General features: G+C 32.1%; 1 protein-coding gene across 1 annotated transcript in view; it reads left to right on the top strand.

Moving 5' to 3' along the window:
- Positions 1-424: 424 nt before the first annotated feature.
- The window catches only part of LOC124365334, a 49,000-nt gene continuing 29,028 nt past the window's right edge, over positions 425-20,396 (top strand). Inside the window, exon 1 of the mRNA XM_046821308.1 lies at positions 425-437. Within this exon, the coding sequence (XP_046677264.1) occupies positions 425-437 (13 nt within the window). The remainder of the gene's footprint in view (positions 438-20,396) is intronic.

The raw sequence follows: 20,396 nt of genomic DNA, 5'->3' as shown, positions 1-20,396 counted from the left end.
CCCCTACTCATCCACTCTCCAATATCAGTTTGATTTGTCCATTGCAACCAGGAAGTCTGTTTATTAAATTTATTAACGGTAGATCGTCATCTTCATCATCATTTTCAATTTTACACTCTCCGATTTTCTTCCATGATTTCTGGATTGTTTCTGGTTTAAATTCGCTCCAAGCTTCATCGATCCAATAAATTTGATTGTGACTCTTTCAGGAAATCTTTTATGGTTGCCTCTCCTTCAATTGTTTGAAATATTGCAATCAATGTCAACAAACGGCGTCTGTACTTTTTTTTTCAAAGTTTCAAGTACGCCTTGGTCCATAGGCTGAATGAGGCTTGTCACGTTTGGTGGCAAAAACATCGTGCGTATGCCATCGCATTGCAGTTCCCCTTTATCTGGGTGTGATCCTGCGTTATCAAGTGTTAAGATGGCTTTAGAGGGTAGGTTGCTTGCTTTCTTCAACAACTTTTTGGTTTCAGGAACAAATTCACTAAAAAAAAAACCAGTTTTTAAAAATTTATTTGTCCATCCATGCGTTTTTTTTTGGTTTATATAAAGTTGCTGGAAGCGGTGAGAAATAGACATGTTTTTTAAACGCACGAGCCTTAGCAGACTTGCCAATGACAGTTAGTTTTAATTTATGGCTTCCCGACGCGTTTGAAGCGGCTAGCACAGTCAGTCCTCTCTTTGCTTTTTTTGTGACCCGGAGCAACTTTTCCTCCCGTGAAGCTAGAGATTTTGATGGCAAAGTTTTAAAATTCAAACCAGTTTCATCACAGTTGTAAATCTGATCAGGTGTTAAATTTTCACTTTAATAATATTTTTTAACTTATCACAGAACTGAACAACTGCCTCGGAATCCGCCGAGAGTTTCTCCCCACAAATTTCTAACTGCCTCACACCATAACCTTTTTTCCAATGGTCAAGCCATCCTACACTTACCGTAAAATCTTCCTCACCTTCATTGATTTCATTGCGAAAGTACAATGCCTTTTCCTGTAAAATAGGTCCGGAAATAGGACAAACCTTTGTTTCTTTGTTGACAAAACCATAAAAAATAGGGCCCTCGCTAGTTTTTTCATACTCTGCTTTCTTCATAGACTTCCGCTCATTAGTACACTTTTCCGAGCACTTTTCTGATGCAAAGTTTTCAATTTTATCGCGATTCCTTCGCCAGTCACCAACTGTCACTTCACCAAACTCCGTACTCGGTAGCTAATTTTTTTAAACGTTTCACCTTTATCAAGTCTTTTTAAGAGCTTCTAGTTTTGTTTTTATCGGTACAAACTTTCTTTTACTTTTTGAAACTCATAGTTCACTGTACAATGAACACATAAACACTTCAGAAAATACTTTTTTACTAAAAACTTAATATTTAGACAAGTACTGTACGTTGCAAATAACAGACGGGTAAGCGCACTGCGATCGTAATCTAGAACAACCGTACCGCAGTCGAACGTGATGAGCAACGGACTGATTTATTTTTAGACAATACGGGGCGCGATGTTCCGTGGCCTTGATAATAGGGTGGGGGTGGGGCGTTGCAAAAGAAGTGGCACTGATGAGTCAGGCTGCCGGCTTCTCTAAGTAGCCTAGCACTCAGTTTACAGACATGCGCTCGGGTGTTTAGAACAAATATGTCTATATCACATTAGATTTTTTTTACATGTGTTGGCTCGGATTTAACGGAACCCCGGACTATCGAGACTCGAACTATCGGGACTCTACTGTACATCATAAATATTTTATTAAATGCATTGACAACGCATTCGATTGAATTGGCTTATTTATTGTGACTAAAATAATCCACTATTTAACTAAATTTGTTTTGTATTATTTTCTGGCATGGAATTGCAATATTATTAATTAAAAGCCCTTTATTGTTCACAGGGTGTTCACAAAAGAGTGCAAAAATCTTCTATAGATGATGGTAATCATTATTCAAAACAAAACCTGTCTTTTAACACTAGGTGAGATACAAGCCATTTAGCCTATTTATTTTTAATAATTTACTGTATATCTACAGAACAAGTATAGCTGCAGATACCGAACTTTGCACATGGGTAGTATCATAAGAGAAAACTAAAATAAATAATGTTGTGATTTGCTTTAATATTAACAAAATGGCACGTGTTGAAACTGTTCAAAGTCAAATTGTTATAAAAACCAGTAATGTTATAAAAAATTAAAAAGATAGCACCTATTTAGTAAGTCTTATAAAAGTTCTAATGGTACCCCTTTCAACGAGATCCGTCAACATTTATAAGCGAGCAGGATTACTTAATTAAAAGGCACGGTTGCACAAGCCGGTAGTAACAAGTAACTGATACCTCTCAACTGCGACATGGAAACACCCTGTTTGTTCTTTGTCCCTTAAAAAAATATTGTTCTTAAGTTATGAAAATAATTTTTGTCAACAATTATGTAATAAAGATGCCATGAAGTTTTTATTAGCAATAATACATTTTTAAATTTATATAAAGAAAGTAATAATCTTAGAAGGTCGAAACTTTAAACCAATAGTGTAATTTAGTTCAATCATAATAAAAAGTAATGTTTGTAAACAACTAAGTAAAAATCATACCATTCAGTTTGTATTAGAAGTGTTACATTTTAAAAATTTAGATAAATAAAGTAATAGTCTTAGAAGGTTAAAACTTTAGAGATTTGCATTAAAATCACGACTACCGGCACGAGATGCTAAACCATCATTACCCGCTTGTTACCTATGCAATCTTGCAAACATGTTCCCTTCTTCACAATAAAAGTTAACTTGTTGGCTACAATTCCATAGTTGGATCATTGAAAAACTTCATGTTACTTTGCGTTTGATATTTTGTTTCTATTTTGAAGAAGAGTTATTAACGTTATTGCCAAAAAAATGTATTAGTAATCCATGTCATCCGTTCAGGGTTAAGTAAAAAAGTAATAAATAACGAAACGAAATTAATGGCGCTCTTTCCAATTAAAAATATGGGTTTTTAAGTTATGGAATGTTAAGGAAGGAGTATAACATATTACATAAGATTTTTCATAGGTTACTGCTATATTCTTGAGAAGGTGGTACCGTTATTTAGTTACATTACAAATAAAATATACTTCTTTAACTCTGTTAATATTGCTGATAAGTAAATTTTCCTGCTATATTCTTGTAACTAGATTCTTGTCAGAATAATAACCTAATTGGCACGCGTAGTCATATTTTTAATCTTAAACTCACCGGTTACAACCTCACGCGCCTTTTTCATAAGTAAAATTTACATTCTTCGATATTATAAAATAGCCCTGTCATGTGAGCCATTAATTTGGAATGTTATACTAAGTTAATTTGTCAATACAGTAGTAAAGTAACTTACCTATGATGATGTTTTATTTGCTAGAGTAACACAGATATAGTGGTGATGTCCTTTCACGACACCTCGTTATCATTACTATAAGATATGTCTCGAAAACCCTTTGGGATATTGTTTTAGACGAGTTCTTGAGTCCTCGAATGACTCTTGTTTGAGGACTACTTTGATCTAATTTTCATTTTTGTGACTGCAGCTGCAATGCCGAGCCGCGAAGCTGACGCCACGGTGTGTGAGCCTTCGTCAACGGAGCGGGAAATTATTTTTTTATTAAGGGGCAAAATGTTCGTAGACAAACTTCCAATGAACATACGAACCACTAGGTCCACCCCAGATATAATTTTAGCTCGATTTTGGCAGCAAAGAAGCAAGTCAATTTTTATTTTAATATCTTAAAGTGGTGCTTGCAGGTTTTAGTCGGTATGATTAAACTTATATGTAAGCTTTGGAATAACGAGGTTAGAATAAAGGATTGTGCTTTAAGTTAAAAAAAAACATAGTTTATTAATCTAGATAAAAATTTTAGTAATTTTATAATTATTAATTATACTAGTTAATGTACAATTTTAAAAATTTTATATCAAGGATGATATTGCTTGGTTACTTGATGACAAACCCAATATAGATGCTAATGTGACGATACGAAGCAGATGTCTTAACAATCTAGTCAAGATGTTCCCTTATTAAAATCACTATCCCGCTGTATAATGAAATTGCAAACTTCCACCACAAGTGCTTGGGTAATATTACAATTAATGTAAGATCTTAACTGGCTTTTCCTAGTCTGGTTGTTGCACACCCAGTAAAGACTATTAAAACAATACAGGGCACTTTTGGAGTTGTCTAGAGTTAACAACATCCACTCTATTAATTTCCGTTGATCTTCAACTCAGCTTGGACGGTTTTACAATCTCTAAAGTGTTTTAAGATAAGTTTGCATATTTAGTCTTATGCTGTCTTAGTTGGCTTGTGATATCGGGGAAAATCTCGAATGAAGGTGTCGCTCCAACTACAGAACTGCAGCCATTGACAATCACAAGAAAATATCATTTCATTGAAAGACACGCGATGTCAGCTCTCTGTCAAGCAATGCCAGACGTAAATTGGGTTATCAAATGAAAAACTCTCACTTTGCTGGCAGAAAATGGCCATGATCTTGTGGTAAAATTCCTAGGTATAAAACGACTGATATCCTATACTATGGGAAAGATATAACTACCAAAATCATCAACACAGAATGACAGCTAATGCACGTTTGTCTCTTCATTGTCATTTCAATTAACTGTCTAAGCATGGTGAAGTTACCGAACTTTCTACACACAATGTACCTTTTGTGTTAAGGGTTGAATCAATGTAAATGTGCGCGCGCGCACACGCACACACACACACACACACACACACACACACACACACACACACACACACACACACACATGGTTGTGTATTAAAGTTGTTATTCCTTTTAGGTTGTATACGTTTACACAGTAAACATTCATAGAACAATTAATTAACTTTTTTAAATTTTGCAACATCTTCTACATCACTTAAATTTCCATGGAAATCGAGTATCATAATTGAATTGGCTCTTAGTAATGTTTAATTAATGAGGATTGTGATTAAGGCTATCCGTTGTATACATTATTAATTATAACTGAACTCCATGATGAGATTACCTCTATTAATTACCTTCAGCGCTAAGTGGTTATTAGTTAATTTAAACTACGTAATTACGGATGTCACCTAATGAATTTATTACAGTATCTTTTGCACTGATAATAAATATAATTTATTTAATTGATAAGATAATTGAGTTTATTTGAAAAGAAGTAGATACTTTCTAACGAGTATACTGCCATAAAAATATATATGTATTTACGGTATCATACTACCTTACAGTTGCTCTTGACCTGGTATTTTACTCACTTACAGGTCATTAATATCAGATTTTGATTGCAAGCTACAGGGTGTAATAGCAGTTTTTGTCCACAAGATCAGTATAAATAGTTTATTTTTTCACCTTCCAAAAACTAAATTGAAAAAAGAATGGTTAGTGAGAATTAACAAAATTATGTAATAGAAAATTATTTATGGGTCCTTCATGAAGAACATTTTTATTTCAGACGCGTTTACTTAAATCATACAATCCCCTGTGTGCTCTTTGCGAGAGTGGGTCATCTACAGCGTGCTTCTATTTTCTGCTTAGACCTTACTTTAAAGCTAATCAAATGGTTCACCAGGATAATAAAAAAATATGGATACTCTGATCGTCTGTTTCTTTGCAGGATCATGCTACCCACCTTGTTTAACTTCAGTGCTCCATAAAACCCAAACATGTTGACAATACCAACAGCTGTGGTACAAAAGAAGTCTCCAATCTGACACTTTATGCACATTTATAATGTTTTATTCTGAACACCTGTTTATTCACTAACTTGCCTAAATTTTTTTTCGTAAACGGATGTTCTATTATTTAACCCTACTAAATTTGTCTTTTGTCTAACATATATTACAGGAGTTGCGCAATTTTTGTAACTTACAGAAAAAAAGATGAAAGAGGCGAAACAGTGAATGTTACACGTTTATAACAGCATAGGAAAATTCAAAACTTTACTGAAAATTTAGCAAATTAAACTACTCTGTCAATAAAACGTCTTTTAAAAATTATATTCAACCGCAGACATTGAATTAGTCGTAGGATATATCACAAATATCCACATATTAGTAGAAGGAAATGATGTCAATCGCCAAGCCACAGATATTTAAAACTCCACTAACTTCAATATTACCGGCTGCAATATGATGTGGAATAAAGTGGAGTGAAATGTTTAACTTATTGCGAATAGTGACATAAAATCGGAATCTGTCACGTTTTATTGCGATTTACATAAAACAATATGTCAGACCAATTTTTAATTTTTAGTTTAAATCATAATATATTAAAATTTCACAATTTAAAATAGACGATTCAAAATGGACGAATGGTTAAGTACTGCGATGATACGACTCTCTGTATTTCATCTAAAACTTTTCCAGATTTGAATCTAAATCAAAAGTTATGAAGTTCACTCTAAACCGTCAGAAAAATTCAACAAAACCTTGTGTGTTTGTGGAGGATGTGTTATAGACTCCACAACATTTCTAGGAATGTACTTTGACCAAGGTCTGACTTGGAATGATCACGTTGACAAAGTTTGTTATGTACAATGACAACAACTGTGTTTATTATCTCCTATCTGGATTGCATCCTGTTTTCGGGTATGTTTGATCCTCCTTTTTTCGCTTTATGTTATTTCTCTTTGTACCTGATGAAGAGGGTATATTTCTATCCTCGAAACGTTGTGTTATACATTTTGCAACATACAAAAACGGTAAATCTACAAATTCTTATAATCCGTTAATTAGTAGCACTGATATCTATGAAATAGTTTTCCCCCAATTCAATATAAAAATGTTTAAATGTAATTGAAATGAGCACTTGTGAAAGGAGAAAACGTCACACCTGTCAGGTTGAGTGTGAACGAAAATAGTTCCGAGCGGGGCGTATCTAGAATTATGTGCTTAGCAATTAAAGGAGCAATAAATCTTCGAAAACGGTATTGTGACAGTAGCAGTTTATTGTTGATATTAGAGCTCTGCCTCATGCAGTCACCTTAAAGGAGCACGTAATGGTTGTTTTATTACTAAGATTTATTACACAAAAACTTCTGCAGCAGCTGCACTTTGTAACGTACTGTCGAAGTAAACCAGTTTGGAATGGTCACAAACATATAAACCTTGAAACGACAAGTTCATATCAAACATATAGCATTCAAAGTAAAAATTATAAAAACCCACTGAGAACCTTAGTAATGGTTAAGTAATAAGTAACTGTATACTAGCAATCTTCATTTATAATTAATGGTCGTTCAAACTGTATTATTAACAAGATACTCTTTTTTATCCTTTTAATTTAGGGGTGTATTTTAATTATTTTTTTCTGCTCAAATTAATACATATTTATTGTAGAAATAGCCCAAACTTTTTAAAATTTGTATACGATTAAATATTCTAGCAGCCTCCTTATACCTATGTCATAGGTAAAATTCTTTTCGAAGGAAAAACTTATTAAATAAGGATGTAATTAAGAGAAATACAGAAAAAGGTCAGGTACCTACAATTTATATTATGATTATATCTATTACAGTTTTAGTAATTGGAAAACAAATTTTATCAACCTCTCAATAAAAATAATCCAGGACACCAACCATCACAGTTAAATGCCCAAAATGAATACTTTAAAGCGACAAGAAATATTCTCCTACCGGGCAGACGGATGTGACTGTCAGAAGGCGGACATTTTTACGAGTCACATTCTTTTCTGTATTTGCCGGAAAACTTTGTCAAAAGATATGTTCATAATACCTAGAGGAACAAAGTGAAAAGTTTTTCATGTCATTTCACAGTAAGTTATTGTTGCTACACAAATATTCATCTTAGACATTAGGAAGTTAGTTGTAATATAATAATTAACTTTATGAACCACGTGAAACATTTTCTGCGGACACGAAATTTAAAGTAAATTTAATTATCTTCTTGGTTTTATTGTTCATAACTGGGAACATTGAGATTTTAAGTCATTCTTTATTAGCTCCTGTACTGCACTAGGTGGACAAAACTGTGCCATAAATTAAATGATTTATGGCATTTTCAAGTCATTCAAGCCAGTCCTTCTTATTACTCCTGTAGAAATTGATTATTCATTACAACTGACCAAAGTTGAACATTTCGGTTTTCGCCACTAATGTTTGTTTTACATACGAATGTATATAATGTATGGGCCATCGTACCATAGATCGTTTACTCGAATAACATACACTTTTGGTCCCCTCTCGGTAAAAGGCGACATAAATAAAATTTTGAGATTTGATATCCCAGTCTTGACTGGCAATTTTAAATTGTTTCTAATGTGGTATTTCCATCAGTTCTCCACCAAAAGAGCCGCAAAAAAAGTAGCATTTGTGGTGATGATGTTACGATCTTTTGTTTGAATTAAACGTTAAACATTAAATAAAAGTATTAGTTTTGTTAATAATATTATAATAATGGTCCTTGAGGGCTACTAACGTTAACTAGATTTGTGTTATTATCAACCTGTGATACAAATTACATTACTCATGAATGTATTTAAGTGGTGGCTGAGAGGATTCAATCCTTCCCCTCAATTCTGAAATACAAACGTTAACTTCCACCAAATAGTTTTTTTTGAGCTAGAACACTATCGTGATGTCTTAAATCTAAAAAAATTCCAGAGAAAGATTCAGAGCCTCTGCTTTTTCAGGATAATGGGTTGGGTTTTATTTCTCCAAAACCAACCCATGAGTAAGCTCCTTCCGAAAATAGTTTTCTATATACAACACTGCATTAATTTAAATTTAATTGTTAAAGTCGAAATGCTCGTTTACTACCTATATGTACACGTATGTTTTAAAACGCCTATTGATTATAATAGTTACAAAAGCCAGCTATGAAATAGCGTGTTTTACCTCTTTCGTAACATAATGGTTCTGTTTTATTCATAGTTTTGAAAGTATAAAATCCTTTAGTAAACCAGGTAAAACAACTCTTTTAATGAGCCATATAAAAAATATAGAACTAATAACTAATTTTTGATTCCGATTTTACGTTTACAAAGTTTAATGGCTCCTATACTTGTACAGTATATACATAATACAACGAGGTATTTTCTATCGTCCAGTTCTCGTCCATTACAAACAGCTGTTTTTAGACACTCTTTGATATAATTTCCTTAGTGTGGGCAAATTTAATGGCAAACTTTCTTTAAATACGGTTGTTTGTGGGTTATGAATTCGGAGTGGACAAATGGGAGGTGAATTGTCACGAGCAATGTTTAATGCGCTAATGTTTTGAAACGAGTACAATTTTTTATGGTATTATTTATACAAGGAATACCTCATTCAATGCTATAGATCCAGACACTTAAAAATAAGTGATAGAACTGCCGTTTATAGAAACATGTCTATGTAGGAAATATTTCAACGGTAACAAGCAATCATGTGGCCCAGCTCTAGTGTCGGACCTCAGAACTAAGTGAAATAATCCCTCGGACCTCACCACACCTCGCCCGTATCAATAATTTACCTTTGGTGACACAATCAAGTCATCGTATACTATCTTTTATTTTCCTGCTATTGCAGACAATTTATTCTTTATCTGAGAAAGTGTACTGACCTTTAAAATTAACAGTAACTTTTTATTAAAGCTAATATCTTGTCCAAGTAGTTAGGATTGGTCACGTTCCACGTTAAGACTCGGCACGTCCTGACTTGTTGCTTAATTAGCAGGATCAGACATGCTCGTCGTGCTACTGGGATATTCACGTTCTGTTAGTGGTCAATAAAAACTAAGTGATTGTAGTTATGTCTCATTACATCTGGGTTATCAAATTGTATGTATTTATACAATGGAATACGGTTTAGTATTCCTCACTAAATAGACGTGAAGGATAGAATATGATATTACCCTGATGGTAGATTGGTTTGATTATAATTTAGTGTAATATTTTCTTTAAACCCGTAATACATCGACGCTACACATAAATTGAAATAGTTTTCAAACAAAAAATTATGTATACATGTGTTTTCACAACCATGTTATATTTTTAATTACTGCAAATTTCAGTGTAAAAGTGTAACACAATGTTGGTAACAACGTAACAGTCCTATTGTGGCCATTGCAAGGTCAACTCTGATTAGTACAACAACAATTAATTAGAAGCCAAAAGGTTGACGTGGCGAGATGAAATGTTCGGTCAGCCACAATAACCAGACTGTGGTGCGATAGACAGAGTGTAAACAATTTGTACTTGATATACCGCATACTGGTATGTACCCTTTCTTGCTATATTGACTAATACAATGTACGAAATTTGTATCAAATACAATTTTAACAGCGTAAACACCTATTTACGGTATTAGTCAACTCCCTATTCCAAAAGCTGTTTCAATAACTTCTTGATTTTATATACTGTGAGATAGAAAAGTCACGTTTTTTAACTTTTTCCTCTCTAATAGATTCCCGGCTTATTTTCCCGTTTTTTATGCGCTAAATTCCCGCCTTTATTCCCGTCGGGTGGCTATCCTGTCGTGGTGTTACGAGATTACATCCTGTCGTCCTTTAATCCCTACTGATCTTACATTTATATTGTTTAAGAGAATATTCCTTCAAAACTATAAACAAGTTAACTTCAAAAGTTGTTACAAGGAAAACTTTTTATTTAAATAAATAAGCTAAATCTTTTGTAAATTATATTTCTGAAAATATTTGTACACGTGTATTCATTTTTAAAATTATTCTCTGAAAGTGAATTCTTTAGAGGATAATAAATTTCAACAAATTAAATTAATTAATAAATGAAAAATAACCATCTTGTTTTACTCAGTTTGTTGAAATCAGAATAATTATAGGTAACTAAAATAACATATAATTAGAAAGACTATAATATTATAGATGAGAGTATACACAACATTAAACAGTAAAAACCTCCTTCAATTTGGTAAAAGAAAAGTAAAACATAAAAGATTTACGAAACAGTAGGTATAATAAATATTCTTGAGCGATTCAGACGATTGCAAAAAATTTTAATGTACAAATGTTTTAATTTTAGGTCTAAGTGTGTGTCATTTACGAAATTGTACGTAAGTGAAGTGTTGTAATTGAATTTGGATAAACACACGCTTAATCTAAGCTTCAACTATTTAACGTCTAACGCTTTAAAGAAATACAAGAAATTCTGCTCAGTCTGGTTTTGCAACATAAGGTAGAGCGCTCTGCTTTTGTGACAAAGCCCCTTTACTAGTGGTATTTTTCATAAAAGGTAAATAAATCTCACATTTAAATTTATCGCATTTTTTTACGTATGAAAATAGCATTTTTTGCAAAGCAATATTAGACAAAATAGTACTAGTAATGAGCTAGTAACAACATTTTACTAGGAAGTAATAACAATGACATCATATTATTTCATTTTCATAGATATTCAAACAAATTATATAATTGTTTCAAATTATGAAGTAATTTGTACTTAAAATAGTTTTTGCGATAAAATTCTTCTATTAAAAATAAGTCGTGTTTGAAGACAAAAACAATGTTTTATTGAAAAACAAAGACTTTTTTCCAATTGTGGCTCTTTCCTGAGAATGAAAGTATTTTTGCATATGAATTATGCAAACTTACCTACTTGTAGTCTGCCCAATCATCACCAACCTTACGGTAGAAACACTAAATATCAAGATCTGTCTGCTTTAGATTTTGATCAAACTGGATCTGCTTTTGTAAACAACCCCATGTTTCATGTAGAATTTTGTAGAATATTAATGCCAAAAGCACAAAATATCATAATCTAAAAAAAAAAACTATCTACCTGTTTTTGAAAGTTAATGATTCATTTAGTGGTAAAAAACTAGAACTCGATCACCACACACGTTTATATTTAAATGGCTTATCTAATAAGGCTTTATAATATTAATAAACAATTAAAATATTACAACAAATTATTTCTTACGAACATCGGAAAACAGTAACTAATACAATAACTTTGGCACAATTGGTGAAAGCAGACAAAGGATAAACGTTTGTCCAATCATTAAGATTATTCTAAATCATGTCGTATTCAATATAAAGTCTCTTTGGAGGTAATATTTCTAGAACCTCAGTCTGTAGGGACACATTTACTGCAGTTATTTCCTCCAGGTAGGCGGCGACTGGCAATGTAAGACCCCATAAATATTGGAATGGAACAATTTATTTTCTTCTTACATTGTCAGATGAAACTTTCCAATATTGCTGAAATGGATTCTTACTTTTGTAAGGTTTAAGAAAAGGATTTAGTAGACGCATTACTAAAATCAAACATGTAATATTTTATGCATACTGAATTATTGCTGATGAGATATGATTATTGTTTGTGTTTACAAATTACAGCATGTCTATCTAAGCGGATCCCATATCTACTACTTCCATAGCTGACGTCTGGTTTCAAAATAAATCGATACAACAGAGTATTGAAGAATTAGATAGTACATTATAAAAGATCTCTGTAAAAAAATACAAGTGATGGGCGCTTTTTGTTGTTTAAACTGCTATTAACAATTGCAAGTTTAAATGAACCTTCGTTTAGAAAAGTGACCAATCAATAAAAATACATTTATCGCTAGTGTTGGTAACCTATTGAAACATGTTATATGATAAAAATACTATATTTATTTTGCGTTTTCATTGTTGTCATCGTAGCAATTGGTAGATCAGAGGATTTTAGAGACCTCAATAGCTGTTATTTGACCATCCAATTTTCGAATATTCAGTAATTGTAAAATCTTCCCGACTTATAACTCTACTTATCAAGAATCAAGAATATTTATTTCCAAAGCATTACAATCATTTTTTAACATAAAAATACATCACAAAAGTTGATAAAAGTACAATGGATAGGCACCGCTGAGCTAATAGATGATTTGAGGTTGCCATCATTAAGGGGAGATGTACGCCCATAAGCCCGCAATGTTAAACATATGCTAATATATAACCCATTATCTCAGAAAGTATCAGAGGTATAAAATTGAAATTTTTACCCTACAATAAACATAGTATTCTAAAGACACCCTACTAATTTCATTGAATTCCATTAACTTTTTGGCATTATTTTTATTTTTTAAATATTTGTAAATTTGTTTCTTATAATTTTGGATTACTATTTTAAAATATGTTTTTATTGTTGAGCTAGAAGTCTAAATCTAGTAGGGGTAGTGTAAACAGACATTCTTAATAACCTGTAAAAATTTGAAATGAATTGGCCTTCTACTTTCTGAGATAATGGGACTTTTGTGTAAAAAAATATATTTTTGGGAAATCGCGAAAACATGATAAACATATATTTACTTACATTTAAAAACATTCCAGCTTCGTAATTCTGACCCTTTTCCTTCTCAGCATCGAGGAGTTTCTTCCTGATCATCCTGGTCCTTTTTCTGGCTAGCTTTGTCTTCTCTTCACATGCTATATCTGATTTTATCATCCGATCTCGATCAATTTCACTAAGGCACTTTGCACAATTTTTGCCAATTTTGACCCCAAGCCCTTTTAAGACTGCTAATCTCCCCTGATTGCCCTCATTTAAATTAATAACTGCATCATATGTGCCTAACTTTAGAGTTTGTAGTCCTACAAAGTTATTTTTTGGCACTCTGGACCAGAGAACAGAATTGAAGCTTTCGTTAATATTTTGAGTGCGGCCGTGCAGACATTTCTCTAAGAACTCAGTTTTTGCCAGGTCCCTGAATATAGGTTTTATCAGATCAATTATGGGCTGGTCCAGTGAATTTTTATGTTCGTATGTTTTAGCATCCCGAATGGCTTGCTTATACCTACACCATGATATGTCGCAAAGCTGATGCTATGGGTTGTCGTCCGTGGACGATTTATGCAAGAAAATTGCCAAGAAAAAATATTATTTTTTATATTATTTAGGATCCGTATATGCATGTATTATATATCATTTTAATCAGAACAAAAAAATAAAAAAATAAATTAACATTTTTTATTTTCGGGCGTACATCTCCCCTTAACTAATTAAAGGCTTATAAACTCACTTTGTTGATAATACTCGTACAAAGATGCGTATTTATATTAAAATGTTGCCTAGGACAAGTCCTATTCCAAAATCTCACATAAAGAATAGAATGCATTTGATACTAAGTAGAGTTTAGATTATAACTAAATTTTTGGGTAGGTGATGGTATTAATTCTTGAGTAAGATAGTTTGTATATCGGACGCTAATGGCTTGTAGTTTGTGGTGTGGACAAGCAGATAAATTCGAAATTCTTCAGCCTTTTAGTGGAGAAGTCCACTTAGATTCATTCAATCATATTTACATAAACGTAAATATAAACAATTCCGGTCTTCTATTGCAAAGTATACTGAGAATGAATTTTGATGCCATAGTGTGAAAATGCACTAACTATTTGCTTCCTGAAATTGTAAGGTTTAACCTGTGTGTAACTGCTGATACTAAAAGTTTTCCTATAACAGACTCCTTTATGATATGTAAGTATGAATCTTGAGTGGAACATTGCAATATTTTAACCTTGCTTGTTAAATTAAAAACAAATTAGTTGGCTATCAATATGTGTTTTACTTACCCAATCAGTAACACAGTATTATGAGCGAAACCTATTTTACAGCAGTTATCCCTGTAAAACCTATAGATCTAGTAGCAGTATTCTAAATGTGTGCTAAGTAAAGGTTTGTTCCATCGGGTCATAGTATCCAAAGTATTCTTTGTCGCATCTGGTAAACAAATCTTGTATAGTAAAGAAGGACGGGTGACAAAGTGATCCTTTTTGGACACATCCAGCAGGATTACTCTCGTTTGTTGCAGCTGTTGTGAACATTATTCTTAAACCACCACGAAACAGGAATATCCAATAATGGGTTGAAAAGAGTGAGAACGTCCTGGTTGGAGGGTTTACAGAGAAATTAGAAAGTAACATTGTTGATTAGGAAGATTATTATATGTGGAATAATATGTTAAGCAAGTGTAATCTAGAATAATCATTCTCTTCTAGTAACGGGATTGGTCCATTCTTAGAGAAAACCAATTAAATATATACATTTTGCTAATAATGAGATAGCTTTCTAAGTTAGTAGATCTATAAGACATTCGTAACAACCAAAACGAAAAAAGAGTTACTAAATGAAAAGTTGTAATTGTATATCACTTTGGTCAGATAATATTCCTCAGGCTGAGCCGTAAGTGCAAATTATATTGTGATCACTATTTGAACTTACATGTTTTTGTTTTCGTATATAAATGTCCTATCAATAGTTTTTTTGTAAATAAAAGGAAAATAAATTAAATCATTCTTGAATGCTGGAATGGAATTTTTATTTACGCTGCGTTAAAAAATGGCCTCATAGTGATTATGATTGTAGAATATATTCTTGATATTGTTAAAAATGTTAATATAGTACTCAGATAGAACTTGTTTTCAGCAATCGTAATTAAATAAAATAAAAGATTAAAAAACACATTTATTATTATTTTTATATTTTTATTTATTATAGTTAATTATTGACATAGTTAGAAGAGTAGTTATAACAATAGTTAGTGTAGATTTTAATCCTCAAAAATTGGTGTTATGGTACTAGTAACATGTAACGATGTAAAACTATTCCGAAATCCTATTATTCTTTCAAAACCATCCATTGTCAATAATAAACTTTAAACAAAGAATTAGCGTAATAACATATTTGTAATTTGTAATACATTATACATGACATTATATGATCGTGAAATGTATATGACTAAATCTGTTGCATATGAAATAGGATGTACCTATTTGGTAAAGGATACTAAGATAGGCGAAGATAATTAACTGAACGTCATTGAACGTTATTCACTTTAAAATTAATTGTATTTTGAACTTAATTATGCAAGATATTTCTAAATTAACAATAATACATTTTCTAACACACATTTAACGTGATTATCCTTAAAATGCAAAATGATTAATAAGTTTACTTACTTTTATAATAATTTAAAATCTAATTATTTTGAATTTGTTTTTACTGCAAAGTGTGGTAGAAGTAATCTCAGTTGTTAAATAGATGAGATTACTAACTCTGGAACGTGAGAGAAGACCCAAGCAGATTTACGAAGTTTGTGGAAGTTAGTAGCTCACAAACTGGCAAGAAAACAGGCACCTTATAAAGGTCAGGAATGACTGTATTTGCCCAATGCGATATTTTTATACAGTTGGTGACCTCTAAGTTTGGTTTACAGGAGTTGGATGTTTTTGGTTTGAGTTCCTCATATATACGAACTAAAATTTAAATATATTTAGAATAACAAGTGCTTTCAAGCCCCCTTTTATAATTTTCAAAATTTAAATGTACATTTTTCACATAATACATATTACAGCGCCCACAATAAAACTAACAAATCATTAAACATTGAATACAAAGTTTGAAATAATTCTTTTGAAATAGGTTTGAACTTATGAAGACACAAAATTTGCTTTAATTTTGTATTAGAAAAAAGTTTCTTTAAAGCAGCAAGTTTAAAAGTCAAATATATAAATCTTTAGAACTTTTGGAGAATTCTAAAACCCCTTTTCCAGAGATTAAAAGAGTGTTTCTACAAAATCGCAAAACTGTTCCAATAATCGTATTTGTTCTATTTTGTGATGTTTGGATGTAAATAATTTTAGGTTGAACATTTTTTTACAAATGCGAACAACACAATAATATCTTAAAACTTTTATAAATCGGAACATAAAAACTTTTCCAGTCTGGCAAAATTCACGGTCAGTCAAATTCTGTGGATTCCCAGTCGTATAAAATGAATGCTTCTGCGCTGTAAAATGATTTTGAAATCAAAGGCGTTTTCAGGTGAACTTTAAAATCCCTACAGCATTAGGGCATGCTTATGCTATATAGGCGGAACATGATGGTGATGCACATTGAAAACACTGCAAATCCCATCTATTATTACGTATACAAAATGTAATTTCATTAACAGAAGCAGTTATTGACAATAATATAATGTCACCAATTTATTGTTTATATTCGTGGAAGCCACTTCAAAAACTAAAGATACATATCATCAATATTCAAATAATACTTCATCCCAGGTTGAATCGTGGTATTGTATCATCTCATTATAGATATATTGTGAAATTAGCCATCAGTTACCTCGGATTACGAAGCCTTACGGCCGATATTGTACCGTAACGAGTATAATCCTCAGTCCCACAGGAGTGTAAATTCAGTTAGTCCTGTACTGAGGCCAACAAAATATTGCGTCATTTTCGCAGGTAAACCCACAAAAGCTCTCTCATTAACGTCACATGAAACCCTTGGAGATTTACAAATCCTGGATATGTATAGATAAATAACGCATATGCTTAACAGAATGTTTAGTAATAACTCTAGGCATTTTACCTGTTTTAAAGCTTATTTTAAAACGAATTCTTGATTTTAGTAGAAAATAAGTACATCAAGTACTGTACAATAGTGGAGAAAGTTGGTTTAACTAATCATGCGTGGTAACTGAATGAAAACAAAGTAAAAATTAGCCTTTTGTAAATTATAAATTATTTGATCTAACTAGTCTCATGTGATGGAGGGTTGTATTAACTTCAAATGAAAATAATCCTCATTCCAAAATAGTTATGACTAATTTTTTGTAGTTTAGGGCAGTATAACGTATAAAAAAGTTACTCACATGCTTTATTCGGAAGTAAAATTAGTATTTTAATATTATAAATGGGCCCATTTCGAGCGAGATGTCTGTTTAAATGTATTATAAAGCAAATTTGTTGAGACTGAAGTAAATTGGATTTACTATCTTTTATTTGCCTTTTCACAAGGCAAATTTTCTGTTATTGTAAGTTGTCTATATAAATTGCTAATTTCGTTGCGATTTTGCTTCAGGCGAGTCCAACCATATTCACTCTTCTTATTACTTCAACTTAGATTATTTTTGGATGCATAAAGTAAAACTCGAGCCAATTCATCCAATTTCGTACTTTGTCAGTCGAATTTTTTGTTTAAGAAAAGTCAATTATAGTGTTTCGATAATGATTATGTTTCTTAGTCACTTCTATGAATAACACTAGAAAAACTAGGCCCACCTTCAAATAACCTTTGTTCACATTTTTGACCGCAAGGTGGAATAATTTTTATTTTTACTTTACACCTATAAGTGATGAGTATGAATTCCATAATTAAATTCGCAAGTAAACTTTGAAATCGAGTATTTATTACTAGGACTCCAGACATCTCCACATCATGTGTTTCGTCTGTATTGTACAAGTAGTTAATATTCATTAGTTAATTTTTTAGATAATATTTCTTCTATTGTCCTCAGACACGTAGATCAGAGTTCACAGAAGCCAGCTACTACCAGGGGTGAGATGACCATTCCATACAAGAGACCCAACTATCAAGCATCAACAGTCTGTTTGGATTTGGTTTCATCAGGTCTAACCTGAAACTCCTGATGCATGTAAAACTATTGGTTTGGTTTGCAACTTATATTAAAGGACCTTATAATTAGCCCTGTAGAACCTAGTCGTTATTCAAGTGATTAAAGGCATTAGAATACCATTCGGTTGGGAAATAATATTTTTAAATTCATACAACTTTAAAGAGGTCGAAAAAGTTAACAACAAATATTTGATCATTCCATAAAAAATATACAATCCTACATAAAAAATAATTCCTTTATAAACGTACGAAGAACATAGGAATTTAAAATACGAAACATTTGAAGATTAAAATTGCATTTAGGTAAAGGATTTGACTTCTTAGTTAGTTATTATGGAGTTAGTAGATAAATCAAACTTTAAGCTAATTATGGTAAAGATATTGATAAGACTTACATTACATTGGTATTCGCAGAAGCTGCCTAGTGAAGGTCTAAGAGTTGTATGAATAATAGGCATTCTATAAGGTCCAAACCGAAAAGGTTTTGTAAAGGATACAGGATATTTTTGACATTTGCTATTGTTTAGTGATACTAAATCTTTGCTCGCCTTGAAAAACTTTAAAGATAGAACTGACTCTCCTAAATATTTAATTAGACAGAACTAGACTATAATAAAGTTCCACAGAACAATAAATAAGGTTCTCAAAGTAAATTTATCGACACACATATATTTAAGTTATAGTTTAAAGAATTTAATAATTTCTTCTAAATCAATAATTTACTAACAATGTGAATGGTAATTTTTAGAAACATGAATTTATATTCCTAGTACGTTTTAATTATATCTGAAGTAAAATAACATTTATACAGATGCCTCTAATAACCAAACTTGTATTCAGGTTTTTTAAGGTTAATTTCGATTAGTACAACAATTAATTAGAGACCCTTTGGTAGACATAACCAGATAAAATGATTGGTGGACCACAGTGATTAGATTGTGGTGTGACAAAGGAAACATGAACGATTCGTAGTAGTTGAAACTTGTGTTGGTATGCAGATACAATGGTAATGGATATTCAAGCATTCCAACTTTCTTAATAAAAGCAAAACTGATTTGTTAATGATATACAACAATTTGCAGCAGGTTATCTAGTAATCACTCTTAACACTTTCGCACTTCATTTTTTCATATGAAATGTGCCAAACAAAAAGTGAAACAACTACATTTGAATATTAGATAGTAAAAAATGAATATTTGAGTGGTTTTAAATACAATTTTAATTTAGAAGAAGGACGGGAACGTAAGCTTAGAAAAAATTTTATTCAAAACTAAGAATACTCGTAACTAATTAAAAGCCTGGATGATTACTAAATAAACAGTAAAGTTGTAATAAACAATAAAGCACTTATACAAATATGTTTACTTTATAACATATTTAATTAATCTTTTTCTTTGTAAAACTTTTCGTCATAAATGAGCAGGCCTGCCCCCTAAGTATGATTCTGGATACGCCCATGCTTAGATGATTGATCATAAAAGGTTGACTCCCCGTTGTCGGATATTACTAAACGTAATGAAAAACTGCGTGTGGATTTGTGTTTACGTATACTTGTAGATTACTTAACGAACATTGAAGTCAAGAATCCGTTGTTTTTCACGGTAATAAAAAAACGGCCAATGCAGACGAAAATGTACCATACGGACTAAGTGGATAGTTTAAAAAGTAAAGTAAAGTAAAGAATGTATTATTTTACCAGGCGAAGTTAGGGCTAAGAAGCCCTCTCTAACACTTAACCTGGGGACCAACGGCTTAAAGGTGACTTCCGAACCACCACCCATGGCCGGGCAGGCGGGCCGCTTGCAAGGACAGGATCGCTCAGCGGTCACCTGTCCAAGCAGCAGCCACGCTCGGCGTTGCTTGATCTGGTTATCTTGCGATAACCGCCGTACCCACTACACTGCGCCACTGGCAAGTTTAACTAAATGTTATTTGTAAAACTATTCAATCCCTCCCATAGTGTTATAAGGTCCTGCATGTAACATTTTATTTTTGTTATCCTTAAC

This window comes from Homalodisca vitripennis, chromosome 6 (genome assembly GCF_021130785.1).
Source record: "Homalodisca vitripennis isolate AUS2020 chromosome 6, UT_GWSS_2.1, whole genome shotgun sequence".
NCBI lineage: Eukaryota > Metazoa > Arthropoda > Insecta > Hemiptera > Cicadellidae > Homalodisca > Homalodisca vitripennis.
This window is presented reverse-complemented; position numbering and strand designations above follow the sequence as displayed.